The 26,194-nt window shown below is 40.2% G+C and overlaps 1 protein-coding gene across 8 annotated transcripts in view; it reads left to right on the top strand.

Annotated features, from left to right (window-relative positions):
- PLEKHA1 (pleckstrin homology domain containing A1) overlaps nucleotides 1-26,194 on the top strand; it is an 85,732-nt gene that overhangs the window by 21,458 nt on the left and 38,080 nt on the right. For 7 of the 8 annotated variants that reach the window (XM_074959217.1, XM_074959216.1, XM_074959218.1 and 4 more), the window contains 4 exons: nucleotides 1,044-1,204; nucleotides 5,479-5,535; nucleotides 7,464-7,509; nucleotides 13,391-13,488. In XM_074959217.1, coding sequence (XP_074815318.1) covers nucleotides 1,064-1,204; nucleotides 5,479-5,535; nucleotides 7,464-7,509; nucleotides 13,391-13,488 — 342 coding nt within the window. In that variant the 5' untranslated portion in view covers nucleotides 1,044-1,063. Of the gene's footprint in view, nucleotides 1-225; nucleotides 244-1,043; nucleotides 1,205-5,478; nucleotides 5,536-7,463; nucleotides 7,510-13,390; nucleotides 13,489-26,194 lie in introns of those variants that run through there. The other variant, XM_074959215.1, reaches the window with a different exon arrangement.

Raw genomic sequence — 26,194 nt, 5'->3', positions numbered from 1 at the left:
ATTTTTAATGTTGGTTTTACTTGGATTTTTAGACCACTATTCCAAAAGGATGGAAACTTGCTTGCTTACTGTGTCATATTTAAGAGCCAGTGACTTTCCTGGCTCCTGAGCATAAAAGCAGAAGAGGATGATGGAATGGTCTGTAAGTGAGATGGAACAGCAAAAGATGAAGCAGACAAAATGGGAACAGTGGTCAGCGTATAAATGAAGACTCAGAGCTGATTTTCCAAAAAACACATGATGGTATCACAAATCAATGCCAAAGATTTTAGTTTTGAGTTTACATATTGTGTGCATAACTACTTATAGCTGTACATGAATACTTAATCTTCCTCACCTTTTAGTAGTAATCAAGAGTGAAAGATTTCTGATTTTTGGCTGAAATTGGTGTGCTTTGTACAAGATTTTCACATATAAAGATGGCTGCCCAGAAGCCCCTCATCTGAATTTCCTTTCCCTAAACAGGTTTCAGAGGGGTAGTTGTTAGTCTGTATCAGTAAAAGCAATGTGGCATCCTTGTGGCACCTTAGAGACTAACAAATTTATTTGGGCATAAGCTTTTGTGGGCTATAACCCACGTTGTTTTCCCTAAACAGAGTATGATAAGCTATCTCAGACAGTAGGGCTGCTGACAAATAACCTTTTTTAACTGCAAAAGACCTATTTGTTAAAAGTGAGAAGAAATGTAAATCTGTTATCTAACCCTTTGTGCAAATTAGTGAAAGAATCTTTGATTATCCTATGCTGATCTTGTGTAAACTAATAGGCATACTGTTCTACCAGTATTTAACACACACATACCAAGGTTCTGAACTCAGGGTATATAAAAACTTAAGTACTTAATAGTTATATTTCAAAGAAATGTATAAAAGTTACTCCTGTGGTGGGGGAAAAACACTTGATCTTAATTTGACTTGTTCCTATGTGGAAGCTCCTTTCCTGAAAATTCTTCTAGTAGTTGAAGCTGTGCTCAAAATGTACAGAGCAGTTTTATAACCAGTGAAAGTAAACTTTTTGTTTTAATCATTGTTTTTGTTTTGCAGTGTAATGTTCAGGCTCAGAAATGCCTTATGTGGATCGTCAGAATCGCATTTGTGGTTTCCTAGACATTGAAGAAAATGAGAATAGTGGGAAGTTTCTGCGGAGGTACTTTATCCTGGACACTAGGGAAGACAATTTGGTATGGTACATGGATAATCCACAGGTATGACAACATCTGGAATAAAATTGTGGAAGTTAACAGAAGTCAAATATTTTTTTGACCTAAAGCAAATCTATTGTATACATGAAAGAGGGTTTCGGAATGAATTTAATCAAATTTGCAGTTCTAAATAAAAGCTTTTACATAAAATATTAATATGTAGCTAAATCATTTGTATCCCACTTCCTCGATTAGACTACTCTGTGAAACTCTTTATTTGTAGGGGGAAAACTGTAATTAATGTTTCACAGTTTAAATAATTTTGTTAGCATTTGGAGTTCACAGTCACACCTGGAAAATTCAAACAGATCTTGAATTCAGTGTAACATGCATTGTAGTGGCATAGATAAGGGATTTGAAATACAGGTATAAGTTCAGAAAACTCCTGAAATCAAATCCAACTTGTATTGGATAATACAGTATACAGCATGCACATCTATCATTATCAGTAAGTACTTAAGCATGGTGCCTTTTCTCTATGTTGAACAAGTTTCGGTTTTTTTTGTTTGTTTGTTTGTTTTCTTCGTTTGGTCTGTGATCCAGGACCAAGGCTTGGGGAAACTTTAAAGCTCAGTTATAAAAACTGTTAAAACTTCAGTTTCACAGCACTTCTCAGTTTTTACAGAACTAACATCCACTAACTAAAATACTTTTCAGTATTTTTAATTATACCATTGCTTTTTAAATTACACTCTTGATTACTGTCTTGCTTTTCTCAACTGAAATTCTACTATATTTTAAAATAAAATATCTCATGTTAGAATTATAGGTTAGTGCTTTATGCAGTTACACCAGTTTTCTGCTTCCTATCTCTAATGGTCTGAAACCACAGCCCCTAAAATCAAGTTAAAAGTGGTGTGAGAGAGGAAGGGCAAGTTGTTAACAAAAACTAATTGAATTACATTTTTAAGGCTTGTTTTGCAAATTAATAGGGCTAGAAATAAAAGACATACCACCACAAAAATAAGGAAATAGGATGTAACTTTCAGAACTAGTCCTCGTAGTTAGAAATATTTTATTTGAGATCTGAATTATTGCGTAAGAGCAACCATTCCAAACTCTGGGCATGCTTGGCAAACTATTAGAAATACAATTAGTACGTTACACTCTTGCCAAAACTCAGTGTGTGTGCTACCCTGGGAATAATGTGAGTATAGCCAAAAAACAGTGAAATGGGTCCCTTCCGTTATACCAGTGAAATTCTAACTCATGTACTTCTGCTGACTGAAACTGTGGCAGTGTCTCCTGAAGAAAAAGGTAGTCTCTTTAAATAGGTAGGTTCCAAAACCATGTATATCTTCATTGGTCAAAACCAATACCTCAGAATCAATCCAGGAACCAGTAGGCAGCTACTACAGATGAGATATGTTCAATTTGCTCACTAAATGACTCACTGTTTCACAAGCAGTCTACCAGATTCTGCATCAGCTACATTTTCTGGATTGATCCAAGATGTGTTCCCATGGAGAGTATATTGCAGTTGTCCTTGTCATTTTGATATCAGACATGGATTAGAGTTGCAAGAGGAGCATCTGAAATAAATGAGGACGTAACCTTCTGGGTGTGCGGAGATGAGAGAAGCTGATCTGCCCCGGCTTCTTACTTTTCTAATTGTTTGAAGTTTTTAACCAGATCCCCAGATTGCAAACCCAATACATAGAATCATAGAAGACTAGAGTTGGAAGAGACCTCAGGAGGTCATCTAGTCCAACCCCCTGCTCAAAGCAGGACCAATCCCAACTAAATCATCCCAGCCAGGGCTTTGTCAAGCCTGGCCTTAAAAATCTCTAAGGATGGAGATTCCACCACCTCCCTAGGTAACCCATTCTAGTGCTTCACCACCCCGCTAGTGAAATAGTTTTTCCTAATATCCAACCTAGACCTCGCCCACTGCTCCTTGTTCTGTCATCTGCCACCACTGAGAACAGCCTACCTCCATCCTCTTTGGAGCCCCCCTTCAGGTAGTTGAAGGCTGCTATCAAATCCATCTCCTGGCAATGGATGATGCTGAACTAATGCCACTGGAGTTGTCCCTGGACCTTAAAACTGTTGGTCCCTTAAAGTAGCGTTGGCGCAGGTTTAGGACTTCTTATAATTGAAGTACTGCGTCTTTAGGCTATCGCATTATTAAGTTTTAATACTTGCCTTTTTTAATGAGGTGTTGATGTTTATTTGGAAACTACTTGCAATCCTTAGATGAAAGGTGTTATGTAAGTGCAAAATACTAAATTCTTAACTCTGCTTCCATATTTTCAAGATGCACACATCTTGATGCATTGTGTATCCATATACACCTCTACCCCGATAAAACACGGTCCTTAGGAGACAAAAAAATCTTGCCGCGTTATAGGTGAGACCACGTTCTATAGAACTTGCTTTGCGCCCCCCGCCCCCGTTCCTTGTTTCCTGACCACCCCACCCCCTACCCAACCTCCCTGTCCCCTGTTCCAACCCCTATCCACATCCCCCACTCCCTGACAGGCAGTCACCGGCAGCAGCGGGAAGTGGAGCAATGCGGCCCCAGCCTGCGCCACTTCCCAGATGCGGCGCTCTGCTTCCCGCTGAAAGTGAGGGTGGGGAAAGTATGCCCCCTGTATTCACCTGATGCGGGAATATGTTGAAATTTTCAGCAGTCTTAGTACCAAATGTTTTTACCAACCTCATCTGTAGAAGATTAGTTACAAACATCGTAGTTTAACCTTCGCTCATGCCCACCTCCAAAAAAAAGTCTTCATTTGTCTCTTTAAAAAAAATCTAAATCAATAATGGGATTTCTGTAGGTTTAAAAAAAAAAGACGAATACATACTTTAAAATTTTGCTTCATTTTTGTCCCAAGACCAATAATCCTGGGATTTGTGATACTTGGTAGGAAATAATTGCATCATATGTTAAAATGTTGTGTGAAATGTTTTGGTGACAGTTGTGTTAAGTCTTATTGAGAAGCATGAGATCTTAAACTTGGCCTTTAGAAGGTTAATACAGAAGCAAGATTTTTTAGGCATGTTTTAAAATGAAATTTTTACTTCTGCTTGACACTCACAAAAAACTTCATTGAAGTCACTGGAACTACTTGCATACATGAGCATCTGGGCTTAAGTCTGGGAGCTCAACTTAAATTCCAGCTGATTTAATTCTCTTTAGTTTTAGTTATTACTTGTGGATGTTAATTGCAAAACTTAGTCTATTCTATTAAAATAACCAGTGTGGATGTGCAAGGGTAAGAGAGTGACTGACAGCATAAATTAGAAAAGACTATCTTGAGTGAGAATTTGTGGTGGGAGGAGAATAAATATAGGGAAATGTGTACATGACAAACATGGCTTCATTCCCCCTTTTTTCCCAAAATAGGTCATGACATAGCTTTTCTTGTTAGTTACTTTCTTTTTGTCCGTACCTATGTATTTTTAACATAAACTGTCCTATTATGGAACAGAAGTGAAGTGAAACTGAAGATAAGAAGGAATGATAAAATAAAGAGATGCGCAGCAAGTTTCACTGGAAACAAATTAAATAGAAAGTTGACCATATTTTACCATTGAATGCAGTAAAACGTACATAATTGTTTTGCTCCTTTAAATTGCAATTCCCAACTATAGACTTGCTATGAAAAATAACACAAATACGTGTTAATATGCTAATAGGCCAGTGTGTGGTACTTGTTGCTGTTTCTAGTTTCAAGAGACTGTCACAATCCAAACTGCAATCAGGCTTGTAGGCTTAACATTGCTGGTAAGGAACTTGTACACCTTCCATTTTCCTCCAGTTGACTTAATATCCCAGTCTCTTGCAACAATACTAATGTATTTTAGAAAGTACTGTTACATAAGGAAAGCATTCTTGGAGGTAGCTGAGGAGTGGATGAATGTCTCTCTTCTATCAAAATACATAAGGTGCCATCATCTTGACTCAACATCTGTTAAGGAACAAGTGTGCTTTTAGGAGCATTTCCTGGTTACAAATCTGCAAGAATTCTTTTTCTTATAGTAAAATGCATAAACCTCTGAAACAATTAACACCAGCATTATTTCCAACAACCATTCAGTTTTAGTTGATTACCAGATGTTTGTTGAATAAATGAAACCAAATAGTTTAAATCCTGTTAAAGCATACATTGTGTTGGATGTTGTATTGTGAATGCAAGTGTATAGAATTTTTTTGTTCATGAAGCTTTGATTAGCTTCCTTGTATTTGATGCATATATATATATATAGAACGTGTTATGTGGTAGGAGGATAATTTAGTTTCATACCATATTATTGTGCTTTTTTTTTAATAGAACCTTCCCTCTGGCTCTCCACCTGTTGGAGCTATTAAGCTTACCTACATTTCAAAGGTATGTCAGTTGACCTATAAGTGATATACTTCTTGTCTATGTGTAAGATTGTAGTTCTATCCGTAGATTTTGGTGATATTAGCAGCTATGATTTTATGAAATTGCCAGAACTCCTTACTGAATAATTTTAATTGACGAGAGTTTAGACACAAGCTGGAAGAAGGATGAAAAGATTAGAAAACATATCTTATAGACTCAAGGAACTCAAACAATTTAGATTAACAAGGAGAAGGTTATGTTGGGGAGGGGGTGACTCGATTAGTCTGTAAGTATGTACATGGAGAACAAATATTTGATGGGCTCTTCAGTATAGCAGATAAAGGTATAACCAGAACCAGTGTCTGGACATTGAAGCAAGACAAATTCAGACTGGAAATAAGGCATGAATTTTTAATGGGGGTAATTAACCACTGGAACAATTTATCAAGAATTGTGGTTGATTCTGTGTCACAGGCAACTTTTAAATCAAGATTGGATTTTTTCTGAAAGTTATGCTCTAGTTCAAGAAGGAATTAATTCAGGGACATCCTGTGCCCTGTGTTGTTCAGAAGGTCAGACTAGATGATCACAGTGGTCCCATCTGGCCTTACCTGTGAAATTACAGGTAGTAGATTTGTGGGGTATATCTGATGATATACTTGGGGGGGGGGGGGGGGGGATTAATGTGGTTACTGCTCCTGAAGTTTCAGGAAACATTAAAAGCACTAGAGCTAGTCAAAGCAGTAGGGAATGCAGAAACCCATCTAGGTGTTCTTTTTACCAGCTTCTTGGTGATACTTGTCTAGATTTGCTTCCAAAAAATTAAATTCCAACTATTCGTCCTTGTATGTAATAGAATTAGCATTCTAAACTGTGGATTCAGGTTGAACTCTAATTTGAACTTGTACCTATTAATCTGTGTTCCAATTTGCCTCTGAGAAACTGAAGCTATTTACAAAGGAAAGAATACTCATTTAATATGATAGTTTGCAGATCATATAATGTCTTAAAGAGCAACGCAGGAAACTTCTAGAAACAACTTAATCAGAAACTAAATACATGTAGGGGTGCAAAAATTCATAGAAAATGGAGCAGAAGGAAGCAAATTTTGAGGTTAGGTTGATAGAAAATATTACAATGTCCTGTAAGAAATAAAAAGAATGGGAAAATGAAATTGCCTTCTCTTGTCCATACATCTCATTCCTGTTCTTCCTTTCTCCAATTATTTTGATACCTTTACTTTCCTTTTTTACTATCCTCTACGATCCATTCTGCAATCTTCTTGTATTCTGGTTAACTTTGGGTGACATTGGGTCATAAGGGTAGGTAGATGTCCAGGGACACTACCACCGATGTGCTTACAACTATCATCATTCATCTCATATTTGCTTAACTTGCCCTAAATTACACAGCTCTTCTTGAAATTTCAAGTCCTAAATCTGAAAAGGTGCACAAATCAGGTTTGGGGTGAAGGAATGTTACGGTGATGAGACACTAGAAATGCATTAGCGGAGGAAGAGGGTTAATAAAATCAAAACTCAAAAACAAAATCCTTATTCCAGACTTTTTTTATCTCAAAAAACTTTTTGGAGTTCATGAAGTCCAGTAGGGACTTTGCTGTTGCTATTGATTTCACATTCATTATGCTGAAATACTACTAATGGGTAGCAATTTAAAATCCTAAAATAGAAATGAGAATAGCTTCCTTCACTTGTTGTGCTTTAGATGCTTGGCAGAATTTAACAAGTGTCAAGGAATGGCTTTCACTTTCCAGGAATGAGATGGGTCCCTAAATGTAAGGAATAGAAGCATATATTTTATGTTTCCATGTAATGTTGAACTGTTAATCTTTAAACTGAATGTGTATGTTGTTATATAATGTACACACTAGATATTATACATGTAATGTCACTTAAAGTATTTATTATACATGTTAATTTTCTTATTAGGTTAGCGATGCAACTAAGCTAAGGCCAAAGGCAGAATTCTGTTTTGGTAAGTTCTAGTGTATTCCACATCTGTCAAATTGCTCTTTTTAAAATAAAAAAAATAAAAAATTGAAACCAGGGTATGTTCTGCAGTTCTAATATTAGGTACTACCGGTAGTGCTTGTTTGTTCTAAATTTATTTATATTCCTGATTTCCTTCCTAATATAAAGGGAGAACGTTGGTTTCTTTTATGAGTTTTTAATGGATTTTTAAAAACTGCAACTTACTGAGCTACAAGTGACTAGCTGGCAGCTGTTGCTGGGATGTTTTGGGGCTTTTTTGAATCAGTAGGTAAACTAATTAATTAATTAAAGAAGATGGGTTGTTCTCAGGGTATCTGACACAGATAATTCAGCTCTGAAGGCAAGTAAGTGAACTATTTTAATCTGTATTATAGAGGGAAAAGTTATGTTGATATTGTAGATACACCAATATTAATGATGCCTGCCAAATTGTTTGTTGTGTTAAACTTTTGTCTAATGGTTAATGCTATGCTTAAGAAAAACGTTTTGTTTACTCTGTTTACTGGCAATTTAATCCTTTAGCATAAAGTGAATTTATAGCTCTGATTCTTTTTCTAAAAGCACACATTTATTCTCCTTTTCTTCCACTGTTTAATGTATGAAATGGCATTTGTCCAGGATTTATCATAATCTAGAATCCTGTGACAGAAGCAATTTGGATCTTGAAAGTTCTCTGCAAAAACAGAGCAGTTATTCATCCCAATCTGAAAATCTAGCCTTATATCTACATTCAAAGAAATATTTTGACACAGCTGTTCAATAAATGTTGCTGGAGATATATCTAGGTTATACTTTCTCGAACACACTAGGTAAAAGTATGTTAAGCTTGTTTCTCCTTTCTGTTAACTATTCCTTGTATTATGGGAGCACAGCTGTAGATCCAAAAGGCAAATTAGTAGTCCTCTATGCTGCTTCCTTTCAATATGTAGCATACTGTGTGCAGTTGTAAAATGCAGATTGCACAGCCAGATGCTTAGACAGTTCCTGTTACCATACATAGGCACGACTCCTGTTGATCTTGGGGCCTGTCACTGGAAACACCTGTATGCATTTTTTTCGCACTAGTTCTTTGAAGCTAAAAGCTGGTATTTTTGATGTGTTTAATGTGTCAAGACTTGACTGTAGATCCCATACAATTATGTAACAAGAACAACATAATATGAAAATAGACTTGTACAATTTGTGCATTTCTTTTCTGAAGAGTGTGTTACGCACTTTGGTCTCAATCCTCACATCTGAGTTACCCGTGTTCAGTACAGAAACTGAAGGGATGGACAGCAGCGAGGTGGCTCCCCCAATTCTTGAGGCTGCTGAAGACTCTTTTGAATCCACTCTGTAAGTTAGAGAAGCTTCAGGACTGCTGTACAATTAATACCTGCCTACAATAGCCCCAAGAGATGGCTGGAGACTTCCAGAACATAGCAGTGTTATGACTGCGTACTTCACACTGCAGTCTGAAGGTTATGGGGCCACCTGGGGATTTCCCAGCACCATGGGTATCTCCAGCTGACCAAGTAGCCCAGTTCTACGGTGGGTTTGTGTTACTCGGTCAGCTCAAAGTAGCCTTATAAGGACTCCTTTGGTGCGTGCTGCAATTCACATCTCCATTGTCTGTACTGTGGTGCAGCCTAGACACAGCCTCAGTTGAAAAGATATGTGTAATTTGTCCTTCTTTGGTGTAATTAGTCTTTGGCAGTATTGTTGGTCCTGCCAGGTAAAATAGGAAAGAAAGGGAGTGGGGGAAGCTTATGCACATTTTGGTTCTGCTCTGTTAAATTATCAAAATATTTTGAGAATTATATATTAAATAAAAGTTTGGACTTTTTTTTTTTTCTGCAAGTGTTACATACTGTATCAAATTTTTAACAATCTCATTCCACAGTCTTGGATGTTGTGGATTGATAGTTGACACTACTGTCGTCAGTTTTAGCCCAGCTTGTGAAAATGTAATGGATCATTAAGAATGTCACTGACTGAACAAAAAGAAAAGGAGTACTTGTGGCACCTTAGAGACTAACAAACTGACTGAACAACGTGGGCAGCAATGGACTATGACACAATACGCTGATTTTGCTGTTCTGCCTAAGTTTTCAATCTTGAGTGAAGATTTAACGTGACTAATGTTTAATGTAAACCAGATCTATTCCTACTTCAGGATAAATACTTTTCTACTCATTATTAGCTTATGTTAATGTATTGGCCTTGACCTTTACTCTGGGAGCCCTGCAGTTTGGACTATTGGTATGTGTACTGCAGCACACATGCTGAAGTGCTGAATTGTAACTACCTTGTGTAGATGCTGCTGGTGTGAACTAAAAGTTACCTAGTTTGCTTTTACGTAGTCCTGTTTGAAGAGGGATACATTAACAAGAGCTGGGTATCTTTGGGTTTGCGCTAGCAGCATTCACACAGAACAAATTTAGCATAGCACTTTAATGCGTGCTGCAATTCACATCTCCATAGTTTGTGCTGTGGCGCAGCCTAGACACAGCCTCTGTTGAAAAGATAGGTGTAATTTATTCTCCTTTGGTGTAATTAGTCTTGGGCAGTATTGGTACTGCCAAGTAAAATAAGAATTGGCTTGAGTCAATACTAAATTCTGATAGTAAAATAAGAATCTTTGTATACATTTTGAATATTTTCTTTAAAAACGAATTTTAGCTTCAATAAAACCAGTTATTAAATAGAGCCCCAAAGTTCATGCAATTCATGATCATGCTTCTTACCCAGGACAAAAAGTAGAAATATTAGTCTGATCTTAAGTTAAGTTGTCCCTTAAATGCTACGTTTTCAAATTAGAACAGACTTACTTATATTAGTCTGTCTACATTTAATAGTAGTACTCTGAATGTCTGTTTTATAACTTAAATGTAAATTGTGCAACTTTTATTATTTTCCTTAATCTTTCACTTTCCTCTGGTTCTTTTCCCCTGAAAATACAATTATATTTTAGTTTCTCCCATCTTAAAAATACCCATTCACGACCCCACTTGCCTCTCTGTCTACTTCCCCATCTTCTTCTCCCGTTCCATCTCTAAGATAATTGAACACGGTGTTTACGATCGCTGTCTAGAATTCCTAGACCCTCTTCAATCTTTCACCCTTTCTGCTCAACTGAAAACACAATTACCAAAGTGTCTAGTGATCTCTCTGTAGCCAAAACTCAGAACCAGCACTCCATCCTTGTCCTTTTTTAGCTGTCAGCCACCTCCGACACAGTTGACTATGCTGTTCTTGAAATCTTATCCTTCCTTGGCTTCTGTAATTCTGTCCTCCCCGGTTCTTCTACTTTTCTAACTGCTCCTTGAGCATATCCTTCAGAGAATCCTCCTCCAACTTTCTGAAGGGATTCCTTGGTTTTGTTCTCTTTCCTTCTGCTTTCCTTATCTCTGGGAAATCTCTCACACACACGCGCATTCAATTTAACAGTTCAGATACATGTCTCTTGTTGAAATTAAACTCTGAGCCTGTCTCGCATCACCTTCCCATGAATGTCTAGCAGTCAGCTCAAGCTCAACATGGCTGCAACCAAGCTCCCCCAAGCCCTCTCCGCTACTTCCTTTCTCAATCACTGTGGGCAACATCACCATCCTGCACGTCACTCAGCCCATAACCTGAATGTCATCTTAGACTCGGACCTTTCTCTAGGTTTTCACATCTAGGCTATGTCTAAATCTTCCAGATTCTTTCTGCATAACTTCACTAAGATACAGCCTTTCCGATTGATCCTCATAGCTAAAACTCTCATTGAGTTATTACCTCATATCTTGATTACCACAGCATTTTTTCCTCTGGCTTCAGCAATTGTAATCTTGCCCCATTCATATCCATTCAGAATGCTGCTGCAAAGCTCCTTTTTGTCTAGCCTGTTGCTTTAACCATGTCACCCCATTCTGCATGCTCCACTGGCTTTCATTTTCAGTGCTTTTCATGACTTATCTCTCATTTAATATTGGAAAGGTTGACTCCCACCTCTGGCCTATGGTGCCAGCTTCTATTGCCCACTTGTAAAATTTTCAAAGAAGCACTATTGTGCTTCTTCCGATGCTGCCCCTCACGCTTGGGAGAAACTTCCTGTAAATATCTGCAAAACTAACTCATTCTTCTAATATTGCCTTAAAACAGAGGTGGGAAAACTATGGCCTGTGGGACCGTCCTGCCCGGCCCCTGAGCTCCTGGCCCGGGAGGCTGTTCCCTCCCCCGCTGCCACATGGCGCAATGCTCTGGGTGGCAGGGCTGCAGAGCCCGGCCTGAATCAGTGCTCTGTGCTCTGCGGCTGCCTGTCCTGGTGCAGCCACGCTGCCAGCCATGGGCGCTCCAGGCAGCACGGTAAGGGGGCAGGGAGTAGGGGCGGGGGTTTGGATAGAGGGCAGGGGAGTTCGGGGGGTGGTCAGGGGCGTGGATAGGGGTCGGGGTGGTCAGAGGGCGGGGAACTGGGTTGAATGGGGACAGTCGTCCCTGGGGGGCAATCAGGAAGGGGGGGGGTGAGGGGTCCGGGAGCGGTCAGGGAGAAGGGGGTGGTTGGATGGGGCAGGGGTTCCGGGGGGTCAGTCAGGAAGGAGGGGGGGTTGGATGGGGCGGCAGGGGGGCAGTTAGGGGTGGGCGGTCAGGGGACCGAGATCAGGGGTGGGAGGGTGGGGCAGGGGCTGTCAGGGAACGGGGGGGTTGGATGGGGCAGGAGGGGGGCCGTCAGGGGGCAGGAAGTGGAGGGGGTTGGATGGGGGCGGGGGCTGGGCCATGCCTGGCTGTTAGGGGAGGCTGTGCCCTCCATACAATTTCAGAAACCTAATGCGGCCCTCAGGCCAAAAAGTTTGCCCGCACTTGCCTTAAAACTTTCCTTTCACAATAAGCCTACAAAAAAACTTGACAATGGTTGGACTGCTGTTATGATGAGACCACAGCTTACCATGGTGACCAATATTGTCTCATTGTTTCCTTGTTCTCCGCTGTTGGTTGGTCTGTACCCATCTGTTGTCTCTTTCCTTACACTTAGATTATAATGTCTTTTTTCCCCATATTTGTACAGCACCTAGCACAATAGGATTCTGATCCATGACTGAGTGGTCCTAGGTACTCTGATGATAGAAATAAACAGTAATCTTTTATGTGCAAGCTAGAAAAGAACCCAGTACTCTGTGTAATGGATTGGAAAACATCCAGAGGAAAATCCTACTTGATAGAGAAATAAGTCATTTTCTGGGGAGCAGTAATGTTGAAGTGTGGCACTAACATGCCTAGACAGATTAACAATTCAAATTGTGCATCAGTTCTCCAATAGTACAATAGACAAATCCAAAAGAGTGATTAGAAGTAATTAAAAACCAATAGCTAGGGGGTAATAATTGATAGTCTTGATTGCACTTAGTAGGTTTGAGCTTATCCCAACCCCAAACAGGTTAGTCCAGGTGGATAGCGTGTTTAACACAAAAGGATAGTTGGGGGAGGAGAACTTGTTGCCAAAGATGAGACTTGGTCAGACTGGAAAGGGAAATACCCAAACTCTAACAAGCATGAAAGCTAGATGTAGTGTGAAATTTAGACTAAACTGAGTCAAGGAGGGACTGCATAAGATGGCGACCTCTTATTACAACAAGGTTTTTTTCATGGCTATTTTCTTACAGCAATTCCTATGTTGGGTAGTAAAGTATTAACTGGAAAGTTTTTGAAAAACACAATTCATATCTGAAATTATCTAGCTATGTGTAAAACAAGATAAACTTAAAGTAGCTGTAAGTTTCATGAGATGATTTCTGTGACAGTATTGCATAAAAGAGGAAGATGGAATAATCCAAGTTGAGTATTTAAACTGTCTGATTTCAATTATTTTTTCAGTGCAATTTAATTACTTTCTAATATCTTAACAGTTATGAATGCGGGGATGAGAAAGTATTTTCTACAAGCCAATGATCAGCAAGACCTAGTAGAATGGGTAAATGTTCTGAACAAAGCTATCAAAATCACAGTAAGTAGTTCTATTAATTTTTCCACAATTGAGAGCATTAATCATGTGTAAAGAGACATTGTCAAATAGAAATCTAGTCAATCTCAAATTTTACATCGCCCTCAAGGATCATTGCTGATTTTTGTAGATTTTTTTTGTCTTTTAAAAACTGTTCTCTTCCCCTATTGCTAAGCCCCATACAAAAGGAAGAAACTGACTCTACAAGGGAAAGAGGGAAACAGACTGAAGATATTTTATTTTTACTTAATCTATTTTTGTCAAATTTTCTATCTAGTTTTTCAGTAGTAACAATAGTTTACAAAATTACTGAAGTGTACTTTTTAGTTAATGTGTTTTTAAAGTATTTGGTCTTTCTTTTTTCTCCTTTTGTGGAAGAGGTTGATACGACCATATTGTAGTTTAACCAGGGCAGTTGTTTTCTGGTCCCTTCTGAGTTTAATTTAGCAATATTTGAAGAGAATAAAGTTTGTTACGTTATAGGGGGCTTTGATATTCAGTTGCATCTAATGCAAACTGCTTGTATATCATGGCATTCCACAGATCCTGACAGTGAAGGGTTAATTTAACAAGCTGCTCTTATAGAGGTTTTTTGTTTTGCACCAGACCAGCTTGTTACCACATGACCAAAAATGTCCACAGGTTACATCTGATCTCTTCATGAAGCAGAAGTTACTTTAGCCTATTTTCCTTCGTGCCATTTCAGAGAAAAAACTTCATAAGTGTGCTTCCAAATAAACACATAAGGACTCAGACTGAGCACAGTATTTGTATTCCAGCTCCCAGTTTTCAGTAACCTGCTCCTCTTTAGGGTGCCTAGGGAAGTGGCATTTCTAAGTGTTGACATCGTTGCTATTTGATTTAGCTCATTTTTTTGGTGGAATTACAAATATATTTGTAAAAATATTTTGTTTCTACTTTAGGTTTGTTACTATTGCTTTCCAGTTAGGAAATAAACTGTATCAAAGCAATGTATTAGATAGTATTTGATCCTTATTTTAAAAAAATACCTAAATAGAAACTCTTTGAGGATATCACACACAGAAGTACTCTACAGTGTTAGCATTTTAAAAATGGAGTAAAATATGTTCACTTAAAACTTAGTAGGATTTTTTATGTTAAAAGCTGCATAGCTTTCACTAATTGTTGAGAACTTTATTGCAGTTCAAAATCAAGGAATTTAGTTTGTCAGAGGTGATTATAACGTGTCAAATTTGCATTTCAAAAGGGCTGAATATGATGAGTAGGCTTCATTTGCCTAAAACAAGTCCGATTTGTTTAAATACTGGCTAATTGTTTTGTGCTAGTTTGTTTTAAAGTTATCTGAGAATTCTACCTAACTTAAGGAGAAGATCCCAAGTATAATATGAAGTCATAACAGTTGACTAGTTTTTCATAAGTATGTAGGTAGTGGCATTACTTATTGGAACTGCTAACATTCTAGGCAATGTTGAATTTTACTGCATTTTATTTACTAATTTTTTCAAAATGTAACCTGTGAACATATATCTGGTAGTTCAGTGTATTCTGTAGTTACTATTACAGATTAGAATATTCTTTTGGCACAGGGAGTCAGGATTCCTGAAATTAAATTTTATTGGGTTTAGACGGTTTTAGTTCTAGGTATCAAGTACCAGTACCACTTCCCAAATTTGGGCTTAAACTTTGCCAACTAGGTAGATTTCATTGAGTTTGAAATACTCTGTAACATAAGGATCTTATTGTCATAATTTATGGAGTGTCTCCATTATTGACAGGAGTCCTACATCTCCTCATTGGGCTCAGAGCCTGAGGGACAGATATTGCCTTCACACTCTTTAGATCACTGAACTGGCCACAGAGCATGGACTCAGGTTCTAAGCCCTCATATGATGTCCTTCTGTTTGAACAACCCAGATGCAAAATACCTTCCTTGGCCTTGCTGTTTGTGGCCTGTCCCAAGGGAACTTAGGGCCCCATCAGTCTCTCTCATCCTCTTGTACAAGAACCTATTGAGCAGGCTTATCAGCTTGTACACCTCACCACAGGGTTGGACCCTATTAAGGAAGAAGGAATCATGGAGGAACCCCTAGATGTACTTCCACGTATTTCCTCCTCTCTGGAGGACACTCTTTTTTTTATACTTGAGTCCACTTCTTCGCCACCAGAGGAATTCAAGGTCTTTCAGTACCTGAAAAGAGAAGTTGGCCATTATAACAAAGCGGCCTTTGGCGGGACACTGAGAGTATCAGTTCAGGACAAACTGCTTAGAGCAGGGCAGTCACAGGCCAAGGCTGGGGGTCCTTCACTACCAAGGCACACCAAACCAGCTAAACAGAGAGGACTTCGGTCTTACCCCACTGGTTAACCAGAAGTCATACAAGCAATTCCCTCAGACACTTCAGTTTCCCAGTATCACACAGGCACCACTCCTTCTGGGGATGAATGGTTATGAAAACCAATACCCCAGTAAAAGAGAGAAGATTCTCCCTATCCCAAAGGACCAAGCCCCAGACCCAGGTCAATATAAAAGTCAGATTTTGCCCACAAACCACGCTGTTGCCAATCCTTTAGAATCTAAAATCTAAAGGTTTTATTCATAAAAAGAAATATAGATGAGAGTTAAAATTGGTTAAATGGAATCAAATATATACAACAGTTGCAAAGTTCTTAGTTCAGGCTTGTTTCAGGCTTGATAGGATTACTGCTGATTTAAACCAATCAAGTCTTTGGACTACAAACATCCCAGCATGCATGGGTCATTCAGTCCTTTTGTTCAGAGCTTCAGTTTCAAGCACATTTCCTCCAGTGGTCAGAAGCAGGATTGAAGACAAAATGGAGGGGTTTCCAGGGCCCTTTATATCCTTTGCCATGTGGAAGGATCCCATTGTTCTTACTGTGGAAAATCACAGCAGCAAGATGGGGTTTGGAGTCACATGGGCAAATCACATGTCCATGCCTGACTCAGTTTGCAGGTAGAGCAGCCATTGCTCACATGTTACCTTGAACGTTCCCAGGAAGGCTCCTCAGATGTGGACTGGAGTCTCCCAAAGTCCATTGTCACTTAAGTGTTTCTTGATAGGACTATTCTGAGTAAGTGCCCATTCTCCAGAAGCTGACCAAATGCTTCACTGATGCTACTTAGAATCAAACACATTGAGATACCAATACATAGCCAATATTCATAACTTCAAATACAAAAATAATACACACATACAGACAGCATAATCATAACCAGCAAATTACAGCCTTTTCATAGACACCTCACTTGACCTCATTTGTACAAGATTTGGTGCAACTATAGGACCTTGGTTGCAACAGTGATCTATACGGTTACAGTTCATGTCAATACGTCACAGCCACTTTGCTGCGAGTGCCGATGGAAGTCTTTCAAGAGCATCTACATACCCTCTTTGATGTTTTACAGACCTCCCGGCTCTGGGAAGAGTTGCGCTTCCAATGAACAAGTCCTTGCTGGAGCCCACAAAAAACCACTAGCAGACCCTGACTTCAATACTACCAAGTGCCAAAAGAACGGACAGATGATATCAAGTCCCCCAGAAGGACACTGATTATTTTTAAATTAAAACCAATACTGGCTCTGGTGGATATGACAGCTCATGAGTGTGCTCCCACCAGTCACATCCTAAAGCCACTCCTAAAGATGATGAGAGGCTTACTCCACAGAAGTGCTCCAAATAAGGATTCCCAATAATCGGGCTCTGTTGGAGAATTATAACTTCATTTATTTTTCTGCGATCATTGAGTTTGCAGAAAAATTGCTAGAGGGGTATAGGGAGCAGTTTATGGCTCTAGTTTCTGAAGGTCATCTTATGGAAAGAACTTCACTCAAGGCAGCAGACAGTTTCTCGGTCCATGTCCACCTCCATTGCCGTGAGATGTTTCTCTCGGCACCAGGCCTCCTGAATACCAAATAAGCTGCCCAAGGATCTTCACAAAATGTATGGTGGTAGTAGTCGTGGCCTACCTACACCCCTTTTGGGGTCTGAATTTTCCCTTACCTGGATGATTGGCTAGTATGCGGAGCCTCAAGAGTCCATGTGCAGTATAACCTTCTCGTTGAGACAGCTGTTCAATCATCTTGGCCTGAAACTGAATTTGGGCAAATCAAAGCTGCCGATGACACAGCATACTCCATTCGTTGGGGCAGAGCTTGATGCTACAACTGTGATGACCAGTTTTCAACCTGCTCAGTCTCTGGTTGAAACCCTAAAGTCCAACCCACTCACATCAGAACATTCCTGCCTATAGTTTTTTCGGCATATGGCATCGTGCACTTAAGTGACTGCATGCAGACTTCACCTCATCATCATGCAGATTTACGTACCCCCACAAGTGCTTCAGTCCCTGGAGTGGTTGTTGGGACCATAGAACATTTGCAAGGGTATTCCTTTCTACCCTTTGAGCCAGCCATGACTTCAGTGAGTGGTTAGGGCACTCATCTTGACATGCTGAGTGCACAAGCCTGTGGTCATCTCAAGAAGTCTCTCTCCTCATAAACATGCTGGCACTATGAGCCAGTGTTCAAGACCTTTATGCCCATCATTAAGAATTGGGTAGTGCAAGTGGTTATACATAACTCCAGTGCCATGTGTCCTCTCAACAGACCCGAGGTGCCAGATCAGCTCAGTTGTGTCAGGAGGCAATCTGTTTATGGAACTTATGCATCAGAAATGGAGTGACACTGAAAGCTTTCTATATGCTGGAAGTGAAAAACGCCATTGTGAAGTGAAAAACACAGGATTTTTGTTGACCGTCATGAGTGGTCTGTCAGAGGGGACATCCATCCTTCTCCAGATCATCCAGCAGTGGGGAATATCTGATAGATTTATTCACCACCAACCTGAACAACAAGTGCAGGTTTTGCTTCAGGGCTGGCCTTGCTCCTGGTTCCATGACAGATGCTTTTCTTTTTCTGTGTCTGGTCAGCTGCTAATATGTATTCTATTCCCCAGGGTAGTCAGAAAACTGAAGAGAAGGCAGTGTTGATCCTAGTAGCACTTGCTTGGCCGAGACAGTGCTGGTTAACAGACCTGCATTAACTTTCTGTTAGGCTACCTATGAATTTCTTCTGCTAAAGGGCTTTCTGTCTGAGAATCAAGATCAGTCTCTGCCCCCCAACCTTCAATCTCTCCACCTCATTGCATGGATGATCTCTGGCTAAATGCTAGTGGGAAAACTGTGTCCAAAGATGTCCAAGCTTTCTGCTCTTTATCAGAACAGGATTCTAGAACTACCTGTGTAGCAAAGTAGAAGAGATTTTCTGTCACCACATTGCATGGACATTACACCTCCACTGGATTACTTGATACAACTGAAGTAATCAGGCCTTTCAGTCAGTTCCATGAGGGTTCACCTGGCTTGCATTTCTGCAGCTTACATGCCAATAAAGATGTTCTCGGAGTTCTCTCCCCCTCTGGCTTCCAGATTTTTCAAAGGTCTAATTAATGGCTACCCTAAGGATAACGTGCCTCTCGGACCGCATCCAAAGTTCATGCCAAAGATCTTTACCTGAATTGAATCAATCTGTTCTGTTTCTAGTATTTTTTTCCTAAACCTCAGGTGACACTGAGCCAGTGAGGGTTAAGCAGCCAGCAGGCTAAATGACCCAAAATCAACCTTTAAGGACATACTAGAAAAGTACTGAAATGGTTAAACAAGGCCATGTCTTGTAGATAGTTAGCAAAGCCATGCTAAAAGAGTAGCATTCTTTAAATGTAAGACTGTATTGTCAGAGAATCAGAAGTAAATACTAATTGTATTTGTCTGTTTACCTATATCTTGTTAGAAGCTTAACGGTGTGATCTAATTAACTAGTAGAAGCTTAACTTTGGTTCCTGCCTGTAATGTTTCATTACTATATCATATTCAGAGTTAAAGGAATGTTCACATTTAGATGAAACTTGTGGTGTAATATCATTCTTTATTTCTCTTTGAAGTTTGTAGTAAACTACCTATGAACGGTTACCGTTTGAATAGTTAGTTGCCTTATGCTAATGAAGGCAACTAGTTACCAGTGTGTGCCTAAGAAGTAGTTTTACTTCAAAGCAACAATGTATATTACCTATTCTTCATCCAAGAAATGCCTGCTGTGATCACTGGCTGCCAAAAGGTTTATGAGCTGAGCTTCAGCTATAAAAACTTTGGGACCTGATCCTTACTATCTCAGATCTGCTTACATTTTGTCAGGGGAAGTTCAAGTCACAAGACTGAGGTCTCCAGGTCTGTTCTGTTGTTATCCCTGCAAATTCTCATGGAAGAATCTGAACAAACTCTACACTTGGACTGCCTATATATAATCTATTGAACTGTTTCTGGAAGGACTAATACAAACCAGCAGCCTCACCATCTCTGCTATGAAACTGACCTAAGAATTTTATTCATATCTGTATGTATAATCTTTTAAATTTAGGAACTTTCTTATTTTTAAAAAAAAATCTTAGATTAGTTAATAAGAATTGGCTATAGCTGTGTATTTGAGTAAGATCTGAAATATTTATTGACCTGGTGAGTAGTGTGTCCTCTCTCTTGGGATTGGTAGAACTTTATATAAGGTTTTAAGTAACCCTCAGTTTATGGACTTGACTGTCTGGATGGGAGCCAAAGACTGGATTGCTTAAAGGGAAATGTATTTTAGCTTCTGAGTAACTAGTAAGATAGTACAGAAACTGTTTTGTTACTGGCTTGGTGAATCTAATTAGAATAATAGATCACCAGTTTTGGGGATTGTCTGCCCTATTTGCAGTTTTCCCTGGTTGAGCATTCTCAATGTAGCCCCTCCAGCCACACTTCACTCCGGTCACACTTCATTCCCTCAAAGTAGAGGAAACACTTTAAATATTTACCATTCTACCTCAACACCACTAAGGTGTTCAGAACCTCTCTAGTAAGCCTTATGTAGCCTATGCCAAGAGGGTCAAAGGTTAGCCAGTGTTAACACAGTATATATCACCCTGGATCTCTGACTGTCTCAAGCTTTGCTGTGATCTTCTGCACTAGAGTAAGAGCTGATTCCACCACGGCCAACTCCACTTCATCAGCCTTTCTGACTAGCATTCCCATAATGTACATAGGTGTAGTGGTGACATGGTTGGCTGTACATTCCTTTTCCTGACATTATGCCTTCACTCAAGCCTCTGGTGATGATGCAAGCTGCGGCAAGTCCATGTTGCAGTTGCTGTTCAGATTATCTGAAGTCCCATCACCTGTAAGAGAAGTGCAACAGTCACCTAAGGTGGAATGTATATGTGCACTGTCACTTGAAAAAAATGGTTAGTTACCTACAGTAACTGTTCTTCGAGAAGTGTTGTGCACATATGCATTCCAAGACCCTCCTTGCTACTTTGGTTAATACTGGCATAAGCTGTGAGAAGGAATGGAGAGGGAGGCAATAGATAGGTCCCTTTTATACTCTTGGCTGGGCATGAGGAGAGCAGGGATGTGTGTGCCCCCTAGTGGTACTTCTGGCAAAAGTCTGACTCAAGTGCATTGCTGGCCACGCATCAAAAGAGGAATGTATATGTGCACACCACATACTGGTTTTATCAGATAAGTATATTGGTTTATGGCTGGTATATTTGTGTGTAAATGTACTGTGGAAAAGACTAGTATGACACTTCATTGTGGCACTTTAAAAATTATTTTGCAAATATTTGATTTTTTTTCCGGTGTATGTACTCAATAAAAATATTCTGGGGATGGCATTCTTTATACAAAAAAAAAATACATTTTTAAAAGCCCGAATTTCAATAATTGTAAGTGATCCAAGTCTTGTAGTCCTGATATCTGCTAGCTTTATTAGTTACATTGTGTGTATGATTTGTATAATTGCTACTAGGTCTAATTTTCTTGTGTATACTGTAGATAAGCTGATTTTGAAAATTGAGAAAATACCTTTTTTTTTCCCCAAATGTATAATTCCTCTACTTTTGTCAGTCTGCAAATCAGTAGAATGTTTACCAAATTGGTAAACCATGGTATCACTCACTCACTTCTGGATTGGTTAGTGTTTAAAACTAGATATTTCCTTTAAAGATACTCTGCTTTGAAAGACTCCCTAGGGGAAATCAAGCTTCAGAACCACAGGGCATGGCAGAAGTTTAAGTCACTTTTATCATACAAGATATTTTGAGGATCGAAGAGCAAGCCTGCTCAGAAAATACACCTCCACATGCCTTCGCAACCTCGGGCACCCAATGATCAGGGGTACTGCATCTGTAAAAATCATTTTGCTACATGGTTCAGGATGGCCCACCTGGGTAATATGTTGCATACAGTAAGAGTGTAAAAGAAATAAAGGCAGAATGTCTGTTTCCCATCTGTCCAGGTAATTGGCTCTGTGTTTGTGCTCCTGGTATTAGTCTACTTCACGGCCCTTTACGGCTAATCCCCATGCTACCTATTTTTTGATTCACTATTGTGAGATTGACTCCCACCTCTGATTGACTCACACTGCCAGCCTCTTTCACCCACCAGTTAATTTTTCAAACAAGCGCTTTTGTGCCTTGTCCCATGTTACATCTCATGGTTGGGAAGAGCTCCCTGTAAACCTCCTCAAAGCCATTTAATTGTTCTCGTTCAAATCCCTCCTTTAAAACTGTCCTTTGTCATGGTGCCTACTAAAATCTTGGCAGTGGTTAGACTGCTAGTTTGCTGAGAGAACTGTCATGCTGACCAATACTGTCTCATTGTTTCCTTGTACTCCTCTGTTGGTCAGTCTGAATCCATCTGTTGTCTCTATACTTAAATTGTAAGCTCTTTGGGGCAGGGATCATATTTTTGTTTTGTGTTTTGTACAGCTCCATGAAGCACAGTGAAGTCCTAATCCATGACTAGGGTTCCTAAGTGTTGCAATAATACTTGGAGAATGTGGGAAGAAAGACTTGATTGAGATAAGTCCTGCTGGATCAAACTTCTCTACATGTTTAGCTAATGGCAGACCTTTCTGAATTCACAAAAATACCCTGAATTTGAGAGAACCCCTGATACCTAGGATCTCATGGTTTAGTTCCAGAGGGTCACTTTCATTGAAAATAGATTTCAGAGGCAGCTAAGAGGACATGGCAACTTTTTCTTATTGATCAAGTTGGTATGATTGGAAGACTTCTTACCAATAATTTCCTGTCTGCTAGCAGTGGCTACCACAATTCTGAACGTCTGGACTCATGGAGGTGGATCAGCATTTTGGCACTGCGTGCTATAGCCATGCCTTCTCTTTTCCCACTTGCCACCAGATGAGTTATGCTAAATCTGTAAATTTACATCACACTATTAACGAATACTCTGAATGTAATGAAATAACTCTGTACATTAGACCAAGAAAGACTGTCATGCTAATGATTTCATTTAATATCTGGCTTTTGGCTCACGAGCCACTGAGGTTGGGTAGAAGTGTGGGAGCTGCTAGTAGAAAGGAAATTATTAGGAAATTTTCCGTTCTGCAGCCCTAGGTCTCACACAATTCTGGATGTTTGGGAAGTAGTGAGCAGTGAATGGATGTAGGGAGGGTTAAGAAAAAAGTTTGGTAGGAAAGAAAGTACCACCTCCTTTTCATAAGCTCGCTCAAAAGTCTGCATTATTTCTGGGTTACTGCCTGCAAGAGGTAGGTCTCTGCAGAAAGCCGACAGTTCACCTTAAACTGCTTAATGAAGGTGCTAGCTATAGACCAAATTGCCACTTGGCAAACTTCCTACGAGGGCATACTTGCTTATTCAGCCCTTGTGATTGCTAGGGATCTTCTCGAGTGCACCTTGAAACAGGAGCCTCTGATGCTTTGTAAAATTCCTCAGTGCACAGTCTAATCCACTTACCAGTGGAGGGCTTGGAGGTTGTGTCCCTGGCGTTTTTGGTGGAAGGACACAGAGCATGATCTCATGGACTCTGTACACTTGAGAGAGACTGTCAACACTCTTCTGACATCTAAGGTGTGCCACGTCTTTTCAGTTGGATGTAGTGGTTTTGGATAGAACAAAGGAAGAACCTTTTTGAAAGCATGGAAGGAGAAATTAACTTTAGGGATAAAGGATTCTGTCATCCTGAGCGCTACCTTGTCCTTGTGGAACGCGCAATAAGGCTCCTGTATAGATAAGGCTGCCAGCTCTGACACTTGTCTGGTGGACGTGACAGCTTTTAAGAAACAAGTCTTAATCAATGAGTAAAATGCCAACAGGGAAGTCAGAGGCTCAAAGGGATGGTTGTTGAGGCCCCCAAAGCTTGCTGTAGGCCCCATTTTGGAAAAAGTGACCTGGCCCCTGGTCTGGCTAACTGGATTGCTCAGCGGAATCTGAGTACATGAGGGTTGTCTTCCAGGGAGCCCAAGAATCCTGCGAAAGAGTATGCTACTAAGAGCAGATACCTGACATGCAATGGTACTGGAGTGCCCTCTGTCTATGCCACCTTCTTGGAGAAAATCCAAAATGTCTGGGCTTCCTGGATTTCTGGGATCTGCATTGTGCTCTTGGCAGCTATTGACTTTGGATCTGATAGAGAAGTACGCTTTCAGTATTGATACTGTCCTAGAGGTGTACTAGAGAAAAGCAATGTCTTAATGACTCTGGAGGGCAGACCCAGATCTTCTAGCACTTCGCTTTCAATAGCCAGGCTGTTAGCTGATGCTGTTCCAGGTCTGGATGAAGAAGACGACCTTCTGAGAAACTGTCCGGTTTCCACAGAAGCTTGAGTAGAGGCTCCAATTTCAGGTCTATATGGTCTGAAAACCAATACTTGTGTTTTCTGGACCACCTTCAACAGTAGTGGAAAGGGTGGCAATGTGTAGGTCCTGTGTCCAGCTGTGTGATAAGGCATCTGTCCCCATGAATCTGGGATGGTCTCCCTGGTGAAGTATTTCAGCTTCTCTGTGTCCATATGATTGACTAACAGGTTGGTTGAAGGGAGGCTGAATGTCTGAAAGATGAGATTGAAAACCTTCTGATTCAGGCACCACTTAGAGTTGATCCTGCACCTGCTGAGCCTGTCTGCCTTTCAGTTGAGATTCCCTTTTATGTGGATAACTGTGAAGGAAAGGAGAAACTGATCCACCCACCTTATTTTCTTCCACATGTAGTGCCGAGCTCCTTGTTTTCCATTGGTTATTTAAATATATAGCTGTAGTTGTATTGTCTGACTGAACCAGAACATGGTTCCCTTTTAGGGCAGACTGGAACCATTGCAGAGCCAGCTTGACCACTCATCTCTAAGGTGCTTATGCTGTGAGCCCTTTTCTCCAGCTTCTAGGAGTCTTGAGCTGTTTGGGTCTCTAAGTGTGTTCCCCAGCAATGCAGGCTGGCATTAATTGTGAGAACTTGAGGATCTGGAAGACAGGTGGCATGCTTTTGTGAACACTGTTGTAGGCTGACCACCAGTGTAGGGAGTTGATCATTTGTGTCAGAACCTATACTTGATCTTTCATGTGTTCCAGGGAGTGGTCTTACGCTTTTTGGGTGAAGGCTTGAAAGGTGGCTGATGTGTATAGGGATCACCTCATGGGTAGTCATACAACACCAGGAGGCCCAGCAGTTGAAGACACGGTGCTATGGGAGGCCTTCTGTGCTCCAGAGCAAGATGATAGAATCCTGAATTTTCATGAATGTTTCTAATGGGTAGATTTTTTGCTCCCAAGGTGTCTATTTCTACCCCTTGGTGAGTTTTTTCTGGTCGACTGAATCAAGGAACTTTCCTTGACATTGATGATGAAGCCACACACCTCTAAGAGATTCAGTGTCCGAGATGTAGCTCTATGTGCTGATGACGGTGATGGAGTGCTGATCAGCATTTCGTCCAGGAAGGGGTACAGGTGGGTTCCCTGTGATCTCAGTCTGGCTATAATCACTACCAGCATCTTTGTAAAAACCCTGGGGGTTGAGGACAGGAGTGTTTGGTACTGATGTTTCTGGCCATAGACAAAGTTCAGAAGTTTGCAGTGACATGGCCTGATAGGGAGTTAGATCCTGCTAGATCCATTGAAGTTAGGAAATGCTTCGTCCAATCCACCCTTGGACAGAGAGAACACTATAGAGGCCAGAGTTCTCATCTGAAACTTTTCCCTATTCCACTTTTTGAGCTTTCTGAGGTCAAGCATGGCTCTGATACCAGCCCCTCCCCAGTGCACATCTGAACAGTGAAGAAGATGGAGTAGAACCCACAGAGCCTTTTTTCTTCTGAGGGAATTATTTTTATCACTCCCATATCCAGAGTATGAGACTTTGTTCCGGATCAAATTTCATTTTATGGGGTCTGTCATAAATATAAAGGGGAGGGTAACCACCTTTCTGTATACAGTGCTATAAAATCCCTCCTGGCCAGAGGCAAAATCCTTTCACCTGTAAAGGGTTAAGAAGCCAAGATAACCTCGCTGGCACCTGACTCAAAATGACCAGTGAGGCGACAAGATACTTTCAAAGCTGGAGGGGGGGAGGGAACAAAGGGTTTGTCTGTGTGTGTGATGCTTTTGCTGGGAAGGTATCAGGAATGCAGCCTTACAACTCCTGTTAAATTAGTAAGTAATCTAGCTAGAAATGCGTTAATTTCCTTTTGTTTAATGGCTGGTAAAATAAGTGGTGCTGGATGGAATGTATATTCCTGTTTTTGTGTCTTTCTGTAACTTAAGGTTTTGCCTAGAGGGATTCTCTGTTTTGAATCTGATTACCCTGTAAGGTATTTACCATCCTGATTTTAGAGGTGATTCTTTTACTTTTTCTTTAATTAAAATTCT

Source organism: Natator depressus, chromosome 7, assembly GCF_965152275.1.
Source record: "Natator depressus isolate rNatDep1 chromosome 7, rNatDep2.hap1, whole genome shotgun sequence".
In the NCBI taxonomy this organism is placed as follows: domain Eukaryota; kingdom Metazoa; phylum Chordata; order Testudines; family Cheloniidae; genus Natator; species Natator depressus.
Note: the sequence above shows the minus strand (reverse complement) of the source record. Positions and strands in the feature narration are given on the sequence as shown.